We start from the raw sequence: 21,544 nt of genomic DNA on the forward strand, positions 1-21,544 counted from the left end.
GAAAACAAACATGCTTGCGTATCTGATTGCGTACTAACCTATCAAGGACTGTTAAGTTCTGGTAGTTCAAGGACTCACGTGCATTCTTATTGCAGAACACATTCTCTAATTTGACAAAGTTTTGCAACTAGCCCAAAGTCCCGGGTTTTTCTTTGTTGTCCTGGGACTAAACTAGAAGCAAGACATGGATGGGGCTAGAGTTCCGATGCATGGATAAATATCAGTACCACCGTTTTGTTTTTCTCAGAATGCAAATGGATTGTGTTTGATTAGGGGCGCTCTTTCACTGAGATTTAAATCTCTATGATAACGGAACCTTTTCATCGCAATCGATTTCTTACACCTCTGGGATAACAAAACAGGAACTGTACAGAAATCGATGCTTCATTGCCTCTCAATGACAATGGAGTAGTACGACATGCACTAAATACTAAAAATACGGGTAATGCCACAAAAGATCTAAATACTGGTCGCAGTGGCTCACCCGAACAGAAAAAAAAGGGTAGGGTAAGGTGTGGATCTAGGAGCCACCTCTGTTAGGTGATATGATCCACTAGTTATATGGAAATACACGTCGCGGTCTTCATCACGATTATGATTTATTTGATCACGATGACCACTGATCCCGGATTTCGTGCTCGCGTTTCCATCGCCCTACCGTGGAAACCGACTGATCTACGATTATTGTAGCGCGATTCTGAACCCGGATTTTTCACTCGCACTTCCATCGCCCTACCGAGAAAACCGACTGACCAACGAATATTGTAGCGCGATTCTGATCCCGGATTTTTCACTCGCACTTCCATCGCCCTATCGAGAAAACCGACTGACCAACGAATATTGTAGCGCGATTCTGATCCCGGATTTTTCACTCGCACCCCCATCACTCTTACCTGAAAATTGTCTGCCATTCGAAAATTCTCAAGCTAATCTGATTCCGCATTCCATACTCGCGCTTGCATGGCTCTACCGAGAAAACCGACTGACCAACGAATATTGTAGCGCGATTCTGAACCCGGATTTTTCACTAGCACTTCCATCGCCCTACCGAGAAAACCGACTGACCAACGAATATTGTAGCGCGATTCTGATCCCGGATTTTTCACTCGCACTTCCATCGCCCTATCGAGAAAACCGACTGACCAACGAATATTGTAGCGCGATTCTGATCCCGGATTTTTCACTCGCACTTCCATCGCCCTACCGTGGAAACCGACTGACCAACGAATATTGTAGCGCGATTCTGAACCCGGATTTTTCACTAGCACTTCCATCGCCCTACCGAGAAAACCGACTGACCAACGAATATTGTAGCGCGATTCTGATCCCGGATTTTTCACTCGCACTTCCATCGCCCTATCGAGAAAACCGACTGACCAACGAATATTGTAGCGCGATTCTGATCCCGGATTTTTCACTCGCACTTCCATCGCCCTACCGTGGAAACCGACTGACCAACGAATATTGTAGCGCGATTCTGAACCCGGATTTTTCACTAGCACTTCCATCGCCCTACCGAGAAAACCGACTGACCAACGAATATTGTAGCGCGATTCTGATCCCGGATTTTTCACTCGCACTTCCATCGCCCTACCGTGGAAACCGACTGACCAACGAATATTGTAGCGCGATTCTGAACCCGGATTTTTCACTAGCACTTCCATCGCCCTACCGAGAAAACCGACTGACCAACGAATATTGTAGCGCGATTCTGATCCCGGATTTTTCACTCGCACCCCCATCACTCTTACCTGAAAATTGTCTGCCATTCGAAAATTCTCAAGCTAATCTGATTCCGCATTCCACACTCGCGCTTGCATGGCTCTACCGAGAAAACCGACTGACCAACGAATATTGTAGCGCGATTCTGAACCCGGATTTTTCACTCGCACTTCCATCGCCCTATCGAGAAAACCGACTGACCAACGAATATTGTAGCGCGATTCTGAACCCGGATTTTTCACTACCATCGCCCTACCGAGAAAACCGACTCTATGACTTTTGTCACAAATATTGTGGATTTACCGACTACATGTATTCTACCGGTCGCTTCAGTATGGCCTCCAAAGTAGCCGTTTATTTTATAAAAAAAGTAACTTAAAAATGATTTTAAACATTTTTATTGTATGCGCTATTCTTCGTTTCCACTAGCTACTCAGCGACATTTAGCTTTTGACAATCAAGTTGATTTTTATTTGAAAACGGCTACTTTGTAACGACTAGGGGAACAGAGCCCAAAATGCCAAGATGGGGTAAAATGGCCCAACTCATAAAATCATTCCTGAATGGGACTTGATCATTGCTATAGGTGAATGGTGTCAAGATATGTTAGCATTAAACATTCTTCTAGAAGCTAGGCAGCCAAACCCACGGAAATTCTTTTGATTTCCCAATGAAAATTGGCAACTTCCGGTTTTTCGTGTTTGCAATTAAGGTTTTCGGGTGATTTTATTACCAGCCAAGTGTTTCCAAGTAGATTGAGGCACCCATGGAGACGCATGGTTGTTGATGTCTACGCTATCCATGTTAGGGGTCATTCAAATATGACGATCATCGTTTAGCGGAAAAGGGGGTGACACTCCATGTATTGAGTATACGAAAAAGCGTGACAAAGGAGTGAAAGTGAGTCGAAAATGCCAGAAAACTGATGGACGTAATTTTTGAATGTTTTCATGAAGTGGCATCTTACCCCATGGCAGATGGCCTTTTTGCACCACTTCCGTTTTACGAACCAGTTTTTGAAATCACTAAAAATCGATGAAAACGCAATAATTTAGTCAATATTTTTGTTGAAGCATCGAGCAAATATTGTCTAGTTGCTGTTACCACTTTGAAAACCTAACAAATGAGGCTATATATCATTGAAAACGATGAAAGTTTGAAAAATGGCATATTGCCCCACTTTCCCCTACTTAAGTAATCGGTAGAATACAAGTAGCCGGTAAATCCACAATAATGTTTTCAAAAGTAAATCTTAAAATAGTGTTATCCAAATTTTTATTCACTAAACATACATATGTTTTACAAAAATATCAAAACACATTCACCAGCGATAAGCATTTTGTGCCACTTCACTTGATGATATACATTCATCTTGACCTTTACCGGAATCCTTCCAAGAATCCCGAAAGAGTTGCTCTCGCGCAGCATGCACGGATGTCAAAATCGATAGGGTTTCTTACTACCTGACAACAGCACCGAATCGATTCTTCTTGCAATTCACATTCTCGTCACGATTGGAAGCGATCAATTATTCGTGCAAAAAAGCTCGAGTAGACAACAAAGAAGCACATGTCAATTCTGATCAATGGATATTTTTCTTACTGAATATCATAGGAAAGGAACCGAAATCGGAGGTGAAGGAGATGCAATGGTGGCTTGTATGGCTGCTGTGACGACAACTCGGTGGGTGGTAAACCCGAGTTACGTCCAACTTCAAAATGAATGCAATTCTCTCAACTTACATAAAAACAAAATTTTCGTTATCAAGTAATATTAGCTATTACACTTATACATACAATTCTACGTCGATTCAAGAACTTTCTTGATGAAAAGATTCTTCATCTGCTTGGTCATAGGGCACCATCAATTGGCAAAGAGAACTAACTACAGTTATATAGCTATCAGTTAATTACTATGGAAGTGCTCATAGAATGCTTTTCCCTGATTGCAAAATCAGATTTCAATCTCCTTTCACTGATAGTGCAAATTGTTATCAACTTGCTGTCGCTGTCAGAAGAAATATCACAACAACGAAATTAGTTTTCGATTTGCTTTTAGCCACTGCTCAGGAAAGTACGCAACAAAACGAAGACGGATAGATTGCCCTTACACTGCAATGACTGTTATCGCCTGTAGAGAAGCAATAAATCCCATACGTAGGGTTCGGGTGTGCTGAAGGTTGTAGAGAGTAATCACGAAACTAAAAATTTCTTGGAAAAATACCCAAAACAGCACAAACAGAGAAAGAGACTGATAACATGGGTTGACACAGTGGGACCCGCTCAGTTGGGAGGGCAGGTTTGTGCTGCTTTAGTTGTTTACTAGTTTCCTGTTGTCATAGATTATCCATGTAGCTGTGTGCTGAATTCGAATAGGTTGTAATCAAGCACTAATGTTTGGGATGTAGTCGAAACATACGTTTTTTTTAACTTGTTGATGATTGTCAGTTCCAGTGCAGTACAAGGTCGTAGCAGCATGATACAAACAATTCATAAAATATCAGACATCCGGACTCAAGAGTAGAGCTTTTAGTTTTACCTCTATAAAAATACCGGATGAATGACCCATAGAAGCTTAAATTCTCACAAATAAACAAACAGACAGAGTTGCATTCTGTCCCTATCAATAGTATGCGAATCCTCCTGATAGTTTCATACGTTTTTTATTTTTTTTTATAGACAGAAGGTATTCCTGGGAATTCTAGAAATTTCACCCGGCATTTTTCCGAGATGTTTCGAGGAGTTCTCTCGGCGATTGCTTCAGGAATCCGTTCCGAGATTCCTACAAAAACTCCTTTCAAAATTCCGTCAAGGATTCCAGGAATTTTATACGATATTCCTCCCGGAGTTCCTTGCAGGAATCCTGCAAAAACTTCTTTCAGTATTCCTCCAAAAAATTCTTCGGGATTTTTCCAGGAGTTCCTTCTGGAATTATTTCAGGAGCTACTTATGCGATTGTTTAAAGAATTCCTTCCAGGATTCCTACGGTGTTTCCGCCGGGAACTTCATCCAGGATTCATTCGAAAGCTCCATCAGGAATTGCTCCGGGATTTTTTTTTCTTGGATTCTGTCTGGAGCTGTTTCGGGCATTTCGCCCCCTTAATGCTAGAACTAGGTAGGTTTTGCGAAATTTCGAGAGTTTTGTTTATATCTGAACATAGGGGAATTGTGGGTAAAATAAACAGAGGGGGTAAAATGAACAAGATGGTGTTTTACAGCATTCAGGCAATTTTTGCATACTTTAATGATTGGGTTCTATGCAACGACATAAATCATTGTACTTCTGCTGTTATTGGTCTTAAAAATTAACTAAACCACTTTAAAATGAGGAAAATAGCGAAAATCTTGCAAACAATATGGTCTGATGTAAAACTGAGCTAATCGTAATTAAGATCAATGCGTCCATTATTCGCAAATTTCTACATGTGTGATACTATATTCTAATAATATACTCCTAAAACAAAATATTTAGTCATGTCAAAAAATTAGTTTTTGTATTTAATAAAATTTTAGAAGTAACTTTTAAACAAACAGAGCTTGGGGGTAAAATGAACAGTTGATTCAAACTTTGTATGATTTTTACAAGATTTTGTTCAAACTCGGTATATTGAAAACTCTAATGTATATCGTTGCATAACTATAGTAAAAAGTTAAGAAAACATATCTTACTTCAACAAAATAAGATTATTAGAAAATCCGCATGTTTTAGTACACTTTTTTCAAATAATTATTTCAGTACATTGTAAACTTTATATAATAAGTTTCAAAATCGTAGCACATACAATTTACATCAAATTAACTGACATGCAGTTGAAAATATCGAAATTACACATTTAAATTAACTTTTATATATGTGTTCATTCTACCCCCATCGTATATTCATTTAACCCTCACTGTTTTTCGCTACTCGGTTTTCTAGCATTTTTTGCAATCGGAAAAAATGCACGAAAACTGTAGTTTTGAACATTTTTTTCTTCTAGAAAGTTTAGAACATAATACCCTCTACGATATTACATGGTCAAAAGGAAAGATTTTAACATATTTCCATCGAAAACAACGCCAAACGCTTAGGGTGTTCATTTTACCCCCATTTTCCCTACACCATAATAAACAAAGTTCTATCCATTGGATATACAAAAACACATTATATATAAAAAAAAAAGACACAGACACCGTCTTCAGCCAGAGGCTGTACAGACTGAACGATACTTAACACTAGACAACGGACACACGGAGCATGCACCAGTGGATACGGAGAAGAAACCATTCTCACGAAAAGTTTCATCGCCCGGAGCGGGAATCGAACCCTCATCCCACAGCGTGGTGCGATTAGAAGCTTGGTGACCCTAACCGCACGGCTACGAGTAATCTTTTAAGACCAACAAAGTGTTTGTTCTATACCAGTATTAGTTTTACCAGCCATTTTTATCCGCATTTCCCAAAACGAGTTACCTAGTTCTAGCATTAAGGGGGCGATTTCTTCGGGAACTTCTTCCAGGATTCCTTTCGGAACTCTCTCTGGGATTCCTTTTGTTACTCATTCCTGGAAGTTCTTCTAGAATTCTTTCAGAAACTTCTTCATCTTTTCAGGATTCATCTAGGAACTCTTTATTGGTTTCCTCCAAGTGTTTCGCTTGGAATTCCTGCAGATCCTTCTGGAATTCCTCTGGAAGTTCATTTTGGAATTCTCATGGAAATCTTCCAGTAGTTAATTAGAGAGTATGTGATGAAATCCTTCCTGCGTTTATGAATTTCTTCATGAAGTTCGCACAGGATTTACCGACGAATTTCAAGTAAGTTTCTCCTGGATTTCGTCAGAAGCTATTTAGAGAAGCTTGGATGGAATTCTCGGACCTCCTTGAAGTCCTAAAAGTAATCTCAAAAGGAATCCTGGAAAGGAGTTCCTGAGGTGGAACCTATTAGGAATCTCAGAAGAAACTCCCAGAAGAGAGAACTTCAGAAGTAACCCCAAAAAGAATCTCGGATATAGCACCCTGAGGAATCACAGAAGGAAATCACGACAGCGCAGATTTTTGTTGCGTAAAAGACATTGTGACTTACTTCTAGCAAGTAAGTATTTATTTATTAAAAGTACGTCATCGTGACTTCTACACAACAAAAACCTGCGCCACCATGACTCTTCTGTCACAAGTGTGTTACTTGAGACAACTGCAACAATCTGAAAAGGTTTTCCTCCAGCAAACCAAGAAAGATTCTCTGAAAGAATCCTGGGGTACTTCCTGTGGGAATCCTGGCAAGAGCTCTTGAAGGAATCCCTGGAAACTCCTGGAAGAATCCCAGAGGGAACTTACGAAGGAATACTAAATAAACCCCCGGGAGAATCTCATAAAGAACTTCCTAAGAATCTCACGAGAAACTCATGGAAAAGTCCTGGAACAAACTTGTGGAGAAACCGCGAAAGAATCCTGGCTCCTACCGAGCTGTCTCCAGAGATGTTGAAGATGATCATCAAGGGGCTCTTCCCGCGCCATGATCCGAGTCCTTGGGCTGCTTTCGTAGGACCGCTGGGAATTGAGGCTAGAGATGAGGGGAGAGCCTTTAGCCTAAATAACCCAGTCAACCAGTGATTGTATAAGATGTTGAATAAGATGCTAAAGTGGAGGCGATATGCGTACATTTTACATGCGCTTAAATGGAGGCGTGCATGCATATGGCCTCCATTTTATCATCTTATGCAACATCTTTTACGATTACTGGTTGTCTGGGAAGGCTCCAGATCCGGACAGAGTTTCGTAAAAGTAGCTAGAAAAGACTCCAGGAATATTTAGGTCTGTTATGCCGAAATGTCTGGCGAGGGAGTCTATCCACAGGCATGAAAGCAACAGATCCAGTTCCAATTGGATCATCCTCAAAGGATTATTGATGCACGACAAGGATGTATATGGTCTATCGAGTAACCAGTTCATTTTCAGGAAGAGGAGGCAGATCGTAGACGCTATCTTGTCGCATACTAAAACTTCAGAGATAGCTCTCCAGCCTAAGCTCCTTCTTACACAAATTATTTGAAAAATCACTGGCCTAATCTTTAGAAAAATCCCTGAAAAAATCCCTGTAGAAATACATGGAGAGAATTCCTGTATAGATCCCTGAGAGAATTCATGATGGAACCCGCGAAAAGGTTCGTGGAATAGTCCCAGACTTGAGAGATTCTAGCAAAAAGTCTTGGAGTATTCGTAACAGGAATTCCAAATGATGAAAAAATTTAGACTGCAGAACCCATTTTAACTGTTGAATAACTAAAAATAAATAAAAGTCTTCCCTTGCTATCTCCCACACATTCTTTTTCAAAATTCTAAGTCAACCAGCAGAGGTCAACATGCTGAGCTGCACAAACAAGATTGTTCAATGTGGAAGACATATCGAATGTCATATTTCTCACAGCCAAAGGCCCATCTGAACTTTGCAATAGTGCGGCTTTCGCCGTGGTCTGATTCAGAACCGATAATGCCCTGCACAACCTTTTCGAGTGCAGTTGTTGGTTGTTTTCGTACCCACTCTCTGTGGGCTCTGTTTACTTTACTTGAGTCTGGTTGGTGTGTTGCGAAAGCATTAAGCCCTGCAAATAATATGCCACCGTCGTCTCCGCTTTCAACTTTACTTAAAGCTGCGTTTGTCGACCGACGCGACCCGACAACCAAAACCAACCAGAGGGAAGTGTTGTCTTACTTCTTTCTGCCGATCGGTCGCGAACCGCTTTGTTTCCACTACACTGACGACTGCACGTTCCAACCAACCAGCAGAGAATTATGGCTGAGAAAAGCTGAGAAGCTGGCGATCCCAACGCACAGTGGCCGGGAGCCGGACAAAACCTCAAAAATCGACTTCAATATTTTATTTTTCTAATATTTTTCTCCCATTATAGATACTTTAACTAAGAAAACCTCAAACTTTCAAGTCATTTGGTCGAAAATTCAGTCTTGTAGATTTTTTCAAAGTTGAAGTTTTATGTGCTACAATATTAGTATTTATCGTCTTTATTTAATGAGCTTCCTTAATGAGTTCGTTGTAAAAGTTAGGAAGACTTGAACAGTGTGACAATATTTTTTATGTTTTTGGATATGAATAACCATAACATTTCAGGAATTGTTTGGGATTCAATCACAAATTTTGTATGTTTTTACAATATGCAAACATAATGACTTTCAAGAAATTTTGGAGAAAAACTTCGTATTACAGAGATCTTAATACTTGTTTAGGAAACATCAGAAAACGACGCCGTATCCCGGATCTGACGTGCAATTTTGTCTAGTTTTTGGCTATATAGGTCACTGTTTGCGCATTTTTGCGCTAAGCGCGAATTTGGTTGTGGAGGAAGTGATATTGTTTGAAGTTTAAATTTAATCTTAACGTAGCTTAATTTGACTTCAGAATACTAACAGTTTAGTGTAATTTTCATTATTGTTAGAAACTTTCACCAAGTCAGATGGTCATAGGAGGAGGGGGAGGGGGGGGGGTCTGATAATGTAATTGTCACAGCTTTAACGTTTTTAAATATTTTTATTTTAATATTATTTTATTTTTTGACAGAAAAACACAAGAAAGCGGGTGCTCCAGTTAAAAACAGTAAGCTGGAGAGGAAAGGAGTGATGACTATGTAGCCTTTATTCACTTAGGCACTACCTACATGTTGCTTCACCAGATACAACTAAATATTAACCTTCAAAATAAAAGAAAGACAAAAACAACCGTGAAAAACATGTAAAAATAACTACGAACCATTGCTCATTGATTTTCTTAAACTGGTCGTTTCTTCGATTCATCGTAATCGTTAGAATTGCTCAACAACCTTGGAAGCCATCTCTTTATGAACTTCTATCGAAGATTCAATATACAGTGACACAAATTCGTCGACATCTTCGCGTTTCTTTTCTACGCGCACATCGCTACAGTTCAAAGCAACAACCATCTATAAAATATAAAAGGAATTCACTAAACGGCGTAAAACGCTACGTTAAATATTTTTCTGCGTAAACGTTGCGATCAACAAGGCAATCTTTGAATATTTTAATCGCAATTTAATGAAACGAACATTTTACGCTCTTCAGTGAAACCCCTTATATTGGTTTTTTAAACTTGAAGTTTTATTGTATGTTATTCATGCGGTTTCGGTAAACACATTTCTACTGAACGACACACAGAGTGATAAAGATTTTGAAAATATTTGCTGGAACTCTACTGTTCATCAATATGATTACCGATCTCTGATGATCGTTTATCAAAAACTGCCTTCAATATTGCGGATATGAATTGTGTATTCATTATAGATGGGGTAGTTTCGGTTGCTTCGTAAAGTGATAGCACAGATCGTTGTACCTTACAAACCCAACTCGGAAGAGCATATTTGAAGTTGTTGAAACGAGATTGATAAAGAGCAGTTCAAATTTTACGCAGTTCACTATATTAGACTATCCGACCCCATAACGATTGAATTGACACACCTCCGTGTACCCACCGTAAAATGTCATGTGGTCTACAGGCAGTCACTGAGAATAGACCACGTTTTGTCAGCCAACATTGGTGTGTAACTGAATTGATCCATTGGAAGGAAACGTAGGTAAACGATTTTTTCTAATGATTTATGTAGTTTTGTGGATTTTGGTCTGCCCTAACAGCAACAAATACACAATTATAGTTTATTTCAATACCAATACATGATTTAAGAACCCCCAAATTAAAAGGTTAATCAAAATCTACGTTCAGAAAGCACATCGTGATAGCTTATTATCGATTATTTTTACATGCTTTCCATAATCAGCAGATTTCAAAATTTTGAACCACCCTAATATAGTAAAACCAAAATATATGAAAAGTCCTATATCAGAAATACATTTAGGGAACAAAAATCATCATAACCTGTGAATTTCAGCAATTTCGGTTAACATTTGAGGTTTTGTCCGACTTTTGTATGGAGGCCCGCCACTGTGCAACGGTTGAAACAAACCAAACTCCGGCCAGCAGTAGGCAGTGGAAGCCAAATTCACTTTTACACGCCGCGCCGCAGAACTAAGTATATTAGTTGCCTCGTAGGCGACGTGCTGGTGAGTTTGAAGGTATGTAGTAGTTTGCGGCTAGCACCACTGCTCTGCAGCGGCAGTCAATAAATAAATCGATGTAACTAATAATAAATAGACGACACAATATAGAGCCAGCGGCGAAAATGGGAAATGAACAAATCAGTCGTGCTTTCGAGATAGATGAAAGTGCAGTTGGAGCCCCTATCTCCAAATCGCTGACGTACGAAAACAACAAGTTGTGAAGCTGAATGGTTGAATTGGATGAATCAATTCGGTTAATGTGCACAATTTAATGAGAACTAGCTGCCCCGGCAAACTTTGTCTTGCCAAGCTGTCTTGCCAGGTTTGACAACTGTTGAGCTCATAATATCACCGCACTCTAAATTGGTTTCATTTCGATCGTATTGATTTTCTTCCCAGCTCATGAAAAATCAGTTCTTTATCGATTTTCTTACTTTTTTATTTGATTTTCGTAACTTTTTATACATATAAACACTGCCACCATGAATACGAATCGAACCGTGCAAGAGTCATGCTGATCGGTTCATCCGTTGGGGAGTTTTGTTGCCTCAAAGACACTTCAAACTCATTTATATATATATAGATTCAATGGCTTGAAAACAATTAATGACCATGAGAAAGCATTGATGAAACCCTAGAACATCCTGAACACCAACAATTTTAGAAAAATAAAATAATTGATGCCCCAGTAGCTTTATGTTAATTTTGCTTATGGTTTACAATCATGCGTAATTGAATAGCCTTCTATACTAACATAGAATAGCATCTTCGGATGTTCTAGGTTGACCAAAATGTTCTGCAGAATTAACTTTGCAGCCTTCCGTGGCTCCCATAAAGCCACCTGGAGATCACCTAACCATCAAACAGAAAATCAAATCGATCACGTTCTAATCGACGGTAAATTCTTCTCCGGCATAACCAATGTCCGCACATACCGCAGTGCTAATATAAATTCGGGTCACTACCTAGTCGCTGTATGCATGCGCTCAAAACTTTCGACGGATATTCCCAAGCGTCAAAGTCGAACGCCGCGGCTCAACATCGAGCGGCTGCGGAACGTAGAAGTGGCTCTAGGCGCGTAGAGACGCTGAGTGGAACCGCTCGCGTAGATGTTCTGTGCCACAAGCCGCCATGTACCGAGACAATCACGATAATCTTCTCAAGAGTGAGCGTGAAGCGGCCGAGAGATGGCGACAGCATTACAATGAGCACCTCAATGGCGACGTTGCAAACTCCGAAGGTGGCGTGGTAACAGATCTAGAAGTACGAGTGCAGGACGAAAGACTTCCGGTCCCTGACCTCCAAGAGATTGAGGAGGAGGTTGGCCGGTTGAAAACAACAAAGCCGCTGGAGCAGATCAACTACCAAGCGAGCTTCCAAAATACGATGGAGAAGCACTGGTGAGAGCACTACACTGGGTCATTACCAACATTTGGGAGGAGGAGATGTTACCGGAGAAGTAGATAAAAGGTATCGTGTATCCCATCTACAAAAAAGGCGACGAGTTGCATTGCGGGAACTATCGCGCGATCACACCACTGAGCGCTGTCTACAAGATACTCTCTTAAATTTTATGCCGCGGTCTATCACCGCAATCAGTCTTCCCACGAACTCAACCCATGTTCAACTTCTGTACGTTTTCTCGTACTTGTGTTGAACGTCGAACGCCAAACGTCGGAGTACCCGTGTTTGCTGGCGTACTCCGTACTCAAGCGTACTCAAGTACAAAACTTGTGTACGTACCGAAGTACAACACGAAAATCGAACCGAGCGCAAACGGAGAATGAAACCCGAAGTGGCATTCGGATTGGTAAACGAGTGGTGCCGAACTGTCAATCGTCGTTCGAGAAAGTTCCTTTTGGCACGATCGCTTCCCACTTGGTTTGCGCGGTACACATGTACTGTACACAAGTTCGTACTTGTGTTTAAAACGAAACTCGAACATGAGTACACGTTTGGGTACAGATTTGTGTGTTGCGGCTTAAACACGAAATCGGAGTACAGGCGGAGTATAAATACAGCAGTACTTAGCGAGTTCGGCGTTCGTTTGCGAAGACTGATTGCAAGAGAGTTCGTGGGTCAATATCAGGCTGGATTCATGGGGACTAGCTGTTCGCCATCCGCCCGGTGTTCCAGAAATGCCGCGAATACAACGTGCCCACACATCACTTGTTCATCGATTTCAAATCAGCGTAGAATACAATCGATCGAGAACAGCTATTATGCATGAATATGGATTCCCGGATAAACTGATACGATTGACCAAGGCGACAATGGATCCAGTGATGTGCGTGCTTCGAGTATCAGAGACACTCTTGAGTCCCTTCGAATCTCACAGAGGGTTACGGTAAAGTGATGGTGATCGCGGTCTTGTTAAATCAAAATGAGTTTTTATCTAACTCAACGTTTCGACACTTTGGATGGTACCTTCTTCAGGGGAAAGATACGTTTTTCGTTTTTTGTTCACAAAACACAGTGAACAAAAAACGAAAAACGTATCTTTCCCCTGAAGAAGACACCATCCAAAGTGTCGAAACGTCGGGTTAGATAACAATTCGTTTTGATTTAACAAGACTGCGTAGCCGTCAAAATCCGAGATTTAAATCTGATTTATCTGTGTTTTCTTGACGCAGATTTCCGTTGAAATCAATAAACCGTGGAAGTTACATACGAAAGCACCAAGGCAGTATGATTAGCATACTTGTCGATCAGATCTTGGGTTTAGCATTCTTCGGAGAAGCTATATGATTACTGCTTTGATGGTGGGCCCTTGTTGCTTGTCGAGATTGGTAGATTAGAACTCAAGTTCCTGTTTATAGCCTGGTGGAGGTAAACAGTAAGTAAAAGATGTAATCTCCAAAAAATAACTTTGCTAATGCGGTTAGTCGGTTTGGTGGACCCTTTTAAGAAGTTGTACTAAGCAATGGGCCCTTCCAAAAATCACGTGGTCTTTGTGGGGAAGGGGAGTTTAAAAATTTTTGAAACTCTTCTAGAAGTTCCTCTAGAGATTTATTCAGTAATACCTTCAGGAGTTCGTATTCTTGCTCGGATTCCTCGAGGATTTTTTTCCCCAGAAATTGTGCCGGATTCCTCGAGGAATTTGTCCTGGAATTGTTCAAGGAGTTCCTCCTGTGAGTTATCCAGGAATTATTCTAAAAGCTCATCTATGCATTTATTCAGCGATTCCTTCAGGAATTCGTACCAGAAATTCTTCTGAGATTCTTCTGGAAATTCTTCAGGTGTTTCCTCCAGGGATTTCCCCTTAGACTTCTCCAGGAATACTTCCAGAAATTTTATTCAGAGATTCCTTAAAAACACTCATGAGCTTTCTCCAGAAATTTCTACAGAAGTACATATCTTCAGGAATTCTTCCTAGGATTCATCTAGATATGGACATGGACATGAACATGGATTATTCCAGGAAGTCCTCTATTTATATAGGACTTTCTCCGAGGGATTCTCTAGGGACACTCTCAAAAATACCTATCTAGATTCTTTCAGATTTTTTATAGGTGTACAGTTTTCTCCAGGGATTTCTTTAGGAAGGAATCTAGATACAGGGAGTGATTCTTCCATAAATACTGCAGGAGTTCCTTTAGGGTTTCCTCCAGGAGTCCCTACAGGGATTCCTCCGGAAATTACGCCTAGATTTTCCCTGAAAGTTTCTCCAGAGATTCCTCTGGGAATCCATTTACGCTGCATTTGTTAACAAGTCTCTTGTTCTAGCCTCACATATGACCGGGTATATATGGAATGTCTCTGCAAAAGTGATGTTTTTCAAATATAACTATTTGTTTGCACCCGATTTGGCAGTCAATGAGATATTTCAATATGTTTAAAACCTGATTTCTCTGTATTTTCTTGACACATCGTGTCGTTGAAATCAATAAACCGAAAGTAAGTATGGTCAAAAACCATTAAGTGAATCTCATCCACCTGAGTCGGTTTTTGGTGGACCCTTTCAAAAATTGTGTAAAAGGGGTTGAAAACAAGACTTACAAGGTTAAAAACATGGAAATATCTTGTACAATAAAGTAAATTTCAATCTATTGCTTTAAATACCGAAAAAAACAGGCCCAGATCAATGAAAGTTGCCGATACCATCAATTGCGTTTAAAACTTAGAATGCATACTTCTCTGCACTCGACCCACACAGTCAAAGAACCCAACATTCATCTTGCCCAGAGTAGGTTGTAGAGAGACAGAGAGAACCCCACAATAGTGTCGCCCAAAACGAACGAAGGGGCGACCTGAAGTAGCGGTGCTAGAGCACCATCGCAAGCGAGTAGCAGACCCTCTTGATCTGAGGAGGAGGTGGTGTGGGATGGATAGGAGAAGGAACAACACACAACACTCACCGTTTCACCATACTGTCGACGACGACGACGTTCGCCGTTCCGTTGGTCTCCGTAATGACGACGACGTTTTTTTCCTCCAGTGATCCTATGATTCCAAATTTTGTCTCGAGCCCCTGGCCACCACAACCAGAGTGTGCTCCACTTCGAAATTTAGCAGGTATATCACAAAAATGAAAATTATGTATTTCTTCCGACCCAACCACACCAGCAGCACTCGCGAAACAATCGATATCCGCGTATTCCTTATAGCACTTGCTGCGACACAGAACCTTCGATTTCTTCTGCTGCTTTGTGTTTTGATTTGATGGATGATTGAAATCAGATTTTTCTTCTATAGACTTTTTGAAACACTTAGGATCTGTCTGATCGAATGCAGCGTGCAATTTGCCTTTGGAGAATGCAATTTTCTTATCTCAAACAGACTATTTCACTTTAATCAAAATGCTGCTTCAAAAACTATGACAGAGATTGTAGCACTTATTCACACAATTTTCACCTTTCCCAGCTCGAAACACACTTTCTCTATATCGCGAGGTACGACTGAATCACTTTTCAAAACAAGACGACATTTTCCTTCCTCCTCTGCTGTGAGAGCGCTTTGATTCTGCTTTATTCCTGGTCGTCGTGTTGACCCCTCGGCTGCTGGCTGCTGCTGGTGCTGCTGTTGTTGCTGATGATGATGCTCTTTCTGTCGCAGAAGAGAAACATATACACACACTCAAACATCACTACTGGCATCACTGGTTGTGCACTGACACTTCACAGATACTGTCGTTCTACGCATAGCTGTCTTATTCATATTGTTCATTGGAAGAATTTATTGAATATTGTAAATTTACAAAGGTGATTTATATAGACTCTTTATTAGTTTTTAATTTATTTTTAGACAACATTTAGAAACCAGTGTGGCGCAATAGCAGTTCTGTCAGTTGACTACTGATATTGCAACACTGTGACTATCACGGTAGGCCGATCAAGATCAAGACGATAATGAGAGGTAACGATTTGATATTGACTCGCACTGTTGATCACTACCATTGCAGCTGAACTGATATTTTGGTAGTTTTAGCCATAACTCAAACTTTAAAATGACTAACAAGCTATACTTGTAATCATGTACAACATTCTAAAATATTATCCCGGTAAGATTTAGATTTTTAAACAAATTTCAAAGCTGAGTGATACATATCTACACACCATCACAGTCAGTCCCCTTCTAATGGAAAAAGGAAAGTGACGATGACTCAAGAGAGCGTAGCACGCTGACTTGGATCACAGTCAGTCCTTCAAAATCGGTAATTTGCTTATCATCGTTGATAGTGACAGCACAGACAAACAGACGTAATACCTTGAACGATTTTCATGGAAATACATCGCCCAGTTCACACTACCTTCATCTGGTGTAAAAGTTGCACGAATCACTGTGTTGTGCAATATTGTCAACAGAAGGCGCTAGTGTGAAACGTCAAACGCATAGAAAAACGATGCGCGCGCTTCTGGTTGTGAAAGTCACAACTATGAAAATTTGAAATGATCGTTAAAAGCGTGGTCGATGGAAATTTCGCAAGTGTTACGTCTGTTTGTCTGTGGTGACAGGGTGCAACTCTGGCTGAAACTGATTAGTCATCATGTCGTCATGCAATGAGCCTTTTTACGACACGACAACAATGCTTATGATGATATCGACATTCACGCGTTAAGACACCACTTCATGTCAAATTTTCATTCATAAAATTAGCTAGTAAAATGACCATATATCACGAGTGTGCTTCTTTTCCGAATTAAAAATCCACTGAGGTTCGATCAGAAGACCTTGACGCGAAAGGCATGAGCATTGATTCACTATCACACCAGGTCTGTTCCACATTAAACAGTTGATATGGGATTGACGTGGAACCTAACAAGGACCTGTCCATAAACTACGTAGACTCTAAGAGGGAAGGGGATCTGGTCAGAGTCTACGCTCCACACAATTTTTCAAAAAATTGTAAAGTCTTGTCGTTGTCGAACAATTTCCTACATACATTTTTATGAAAATTGTTTCAGGTGTATCTGTCGGTGCAATCAGAAGAATAGAGGAACAAACGTCTTGAATTCCCGCTTCAACAGTGCATCAGAACTTCAGACGCACAAATCTCAAAAAGCAAGCTTTAAACAACGGTGCATTTCATTATTCTGTTCTTGCTCACTTGTAATAAGCTTCAAATAAGAAGACCAAGTGCTCTGGTTTTGTTTACGAAGAGATTTGTGCGCTCAAATTCGTGAGTAGGTGTCAAAGTCGGCCATTTTGGAATTCTAACAAGTCTGTCCTTAAGGGATAAAATCTTCAGAACTTCGTGATGGAACATTTGGCGCTAGTCGTAGAATAATTTCTGGTAAACATCGTAAAAGAATTGCTACTCAAATTTCAGGAGAACATTCTGTTAGGTTGTTTTCTGGTGCAACTTTTGTTCGACTGTGTTCGACTGTTTGGATGCACTAGATGTTGGATTTCTCGGCTATACAGTCTCCAAACTCCTTGGAACGACAACGGGTTTAATTTGTCCCTACGTTTCGGCAATGTTTATTGCCATCTTCAGGGGAAAAATCATTTGGTTCGTTCTATGTCTGTAGTCTTTGCTAAGCGGAATGTCTGCTTGGAATTTTTTGGTAGTCTGTACATGTGGTTGGGTTTTTTGAAAATTAATTTCAGTTATTTTGTTGGCACTGTACTGGAGTATTCAATTAGGCAGTTTTTTTTCCTATCTATTTCTTGATATATTCCTTGGGGAATTTTCAGTGAAATTTCTGCAGAAGTTGTGGATGATTTTGGTAGAAAGCGTATTAAAATCATTTGGTACTGCATAACAAACCATGTATTTGGAAAAAATCTTTTCTCTAATGTTAGCAATTCTAAATAAAACAAAAATTTCTTTAAAAAATATAAATAAGAATGGTTCAAACGTCATTCTCCGTTAGTAGTGGTACGAAGTGGAACGGAACGCAAAATCAAAACAAAACACCAAATAAGGTTGCCAGCAGTGTGTTTTCCGACGCCTACAAGGTTGGTAGAAGTTCAAATTAAAAATGAACCCCGTTGGTTTGCATGATGTGTCGTAAACGGTAAACGATATAAACATACGTGAATCCTGACATTCATTGTGAGTAATTCTTACAGAAACCTGGGAGCCATTTACGTAAAGTCTGGGATTTTATTTGTTTTTCTTGCTAATTTACTAAAATATGATAAAAAAGCATGAAAACCCCTTTGGTTGGGTTAAATTGTTGGACCCCTCGCTTGCGAAGGGGCTGACAAGATCACAAAAATGACGATTTTCCCTCAAATTGCACCAAATGTATAACGTTCTATCTCAAAATGTCTCGTTGTAACATGTACAAAACAAGACAGCCATCTTGGATTTAGACGATATTTTGAATTGTGTCATTAAATCGCGATTTAAGCTGTGTTCGAACCCACCGATTTCAATTCTGAACTCGCCATTACAAAGCTGGAAGTCTAAGCTTTTCAGAACATAAAATATTTACGTGGGAATTGACCGCAACAATGATATATCGGTGAGAACGTGAGCCAACCTCTCATTCTCTCATACTTTTTGATGTAAGCGCCACGCGCGTGCACGCGATGCCATCAATTTGGTTATCGCACGATCAGATGTGCGCGTATGGGAAAATGGGAAGTAGCCTCACACTTTCATCGATACCTCATTGTTGCGGTCCTTGCTCACCTATAGTTATTTACGTAACGAATTGCAAAAAGTAGATTGTTTCAGCATGAGTCGTACATTTATCCAACGAGGCTTGCCGAGGTGAATAAATACGAAGAGTGCTGAAAAAATCGAGTTTTGCAATGAGTTACATACTACACGCAGAAAAATAAATTGTAAACACAATTAAATTCTAGTTAAATGAACCATTTTTTTAGTCTACAATCTACTATAAGCGACAAGACAATTTTCGTTTCTAACCGATGCTTAATTGTATGCTGATCAATTTCGCCCCAAAGCTGAAATTTCCTTTTTTTAATTTCTATAGTTGTTTAACTTAAAGTTTGAATTTGTTGAACAAAATTCTGTCGCATGGTTTCATGAAGAGGCACTGGGTACCGATTTTACAGGAATTCTTTTGGTAATATTTGAATTGCCACTAATGATATCCGCAAAAGATGCTTTAAAGTGATCGATTTGACTCCGGATTAATAATGTTAACATGTCCCACCATTTTGAGTTCTAAACTATAAGAGCCAGAAAAGTTTACTGCAATGATCATTGTGCCGATAAAAAAATGATAGACAATGAACGTAATTATTAATAGATTCTATTAATGCTAATTACTAAGCTTTCAAAAGTCTGTATTTATTTAAAAAAATTAAAAACTAACCGCATGTCTTGCATAAAATATAAGACAGCTATTCGTAGAACGGCTACAGAGGAAATGTGAAATGACAACAAACATTCTTGTGTATATGTGTATGTGTGTGCATAGAAAACTGTCAGAAGCATTTGCCTGTATTCGTGTGTTCCTTTGGGTTCTTCATTCACTCACACCAATTTTTGTCAACAAAAGAGAACGGAAAAAACGCTTTGGGTTCGCCAACCAGCACTAATTTGCGCAAAAAAAGGAGGAATAAACTGCACCAAAGAAATCCCTTTTACAGCCTTTTTTCTTGTACGACCAATATTTTTTTCTACTTCCGAGTTTAACTACCCGAAAAACACACACAAAACTTTTGTTCCAGACTGATCTCTTCACGTAACACGTCCTTCACTTACTGCGGCAATTAAGAACTCTATTCTTCCTGGAAAGGGACACCAATTTGGAATAAAGAATGACCCTTATGCAACGTAATTACTTCACGAAACTTGAAAAATCGCTTTTTCACAACGCTACACGACTCAACCGTACTTGACTTGTTTGTTATCTCGAGCAAATTAGTAAAAAATTTCACGAAAACAAATTATTATCGCGACGAATCTTCCACTCACAGAACGTACATGCTTATCGGACCGTGCTCGGAACGAAACTGACTATGCGGACAAACAGTGCGAAGTGCGAGGTTTTCAGACGCTGTCTGCCAGCTAGTAGACATAAGGAAATCCGCCAGGCTGAAAAGAGAAGCATATAAAACTAGGTATCTCTTTCACGCAAGGTTTGTCAGATGCAGAGAGCAAAGTATAATGAAACGAACAGGTCACATAGAACTTGGTCCTTTTTTTTATTTTAGCGTGCACTTTTCTTCGGGGTGCCTGGTAAGAAGAGCGTCAACAGTTTACGTTGTGGGACATATTTTGCACAAGTTATAATTTGGTGAATGATTAATTGAGATCCCCAATCACATATGAAAATACATTTCGAATATCGAATATACGTTTTGAACATCCACAGATGTATATAATTAGGTCAAGCCCATTAAGGCGAAACTGGAAGCATTCCCTCACTATTTGGGTTTTGATTTTTTATTAAATAACGAAGCAATATTTTCGAAATATGTTTTCGTACACAGTTAGAGGAACGATCAAGGTATCTCCAGAACATCTTCCAGGTCGAAAATATATTTCAGATTTCAGAAAACCATTTTCGAATGAAATTCCAAAAAAATATGAAAAATTGATAGAAGTTTTAAACCTGAAAAAAAAATCTAGGAGGTGGCTCTATCCTTCCTCTAACTGTGCATGAAAACCGATTTTGGAAATATTGCTTCGTTATTTAATAAAAAAAAACCCAAAACTGAGGAAATGCCTCCAGTTTTGTTTTGAGAATCGCATGTTATCCAAAACTGAAGATTTGCCTTTGAGAAGATTCAAATATTACGTCCATCGTTTTTCGAGATTCTAGACCCTACCTCCCCCTTCTTTGGCACGCAATTTTTCTATATTCAATACACGTACTGTCACACTTTTCTAGAGAACCCCCTCCCCCTTCCCCAAAATGTTGGACGTAATTATTGGACGTTCCTTTTTCATTTAAGCCTTGACTCGAGTTTAGCCATGCAAACCATTAAAAATCATGAAAGTACGATAAATAATTTATCCTAGTTTCATGATTTAATTAATTTAATAACAAAAGATATAGGTAGATATAATAGATACATAAAACAAATTTCCAGAAAGTAAATCATTATTTCAAAAATATTGCCGTGTTTTAGTGTTCTTTCAAACCAATGGCATTAATCTAAAAGTTCCGTCGAAAACTTAAATTCTACCAAAACTTTCAGTCGAAAGTTGATCTCGGTTTCTAGATACAGTGTATCAAACAATTGTCAGTACAGCAATTTTTTGGTCAAAATATTTTTTTCATTCAAATGATCATAACTTTTTTATACATCATATCGGTAACAAATTTTGAAAACGACGTATAATCAATGCTACACCATTGATTATACGTCGTTTTCAAAATTTGTTACTGATATCAT

The 21,544-nt window shown here is 39.5% G+C and overlaps 1 protein-coding gene across 6 annotated transcripts in view; it reads right to left on the minus strand.

Annotated features, from left to right (window-relative positions):
- The window catches only part of LOC109423519 (protein pellino), a 157,054-nt gene that overhangs the window by 129,238 nt on the left and 6,272 nt on the right, over positions 1-21,544 (minus strand). Inside the window, exons 1-2 of one of the 6 annotated variants that reach the window (XM_062846099.1) lie at positions 19,905-20,163; positions 15,136-15,823 (exon numbers count right to left, since the gene is read on the minus strand). The exons of 1 other annotated variant lie outside the window; for it this stretch is intronic. In XM_062846099.1, the coding sequence (XP_062702083.1) occupies positions 15,136-15,146 (11 nt within the window). In that variant the 5' untranslated portion in view covers positions 15,147-15,823; positions 19,905-20,163. Of the gene's footprint in view, positions 1-15,135; positions 15,833-19,677; positions 20,164-21,544 lie in introns of those variants that run through there. 4 more of the 6 variants (XM_062846100.1, XM_062846101.1, XM_062846102.1 and 1 more) reach the window with 4 other exon arrangements.

This window comes from Aedes albopictus, chromosome 1 (genome assembly GCF_035046485.1).
Source record: "Aedes albopictus strain Foshan chromosome 1, AalbF5, whole genome shotgun sequence".
NCBI classification, from domain to species: Eukaryota; Metazoa; Arthropoda; class Insecta; order Diptera; family Culicidae; genus Aedes; species Aedes albopictus.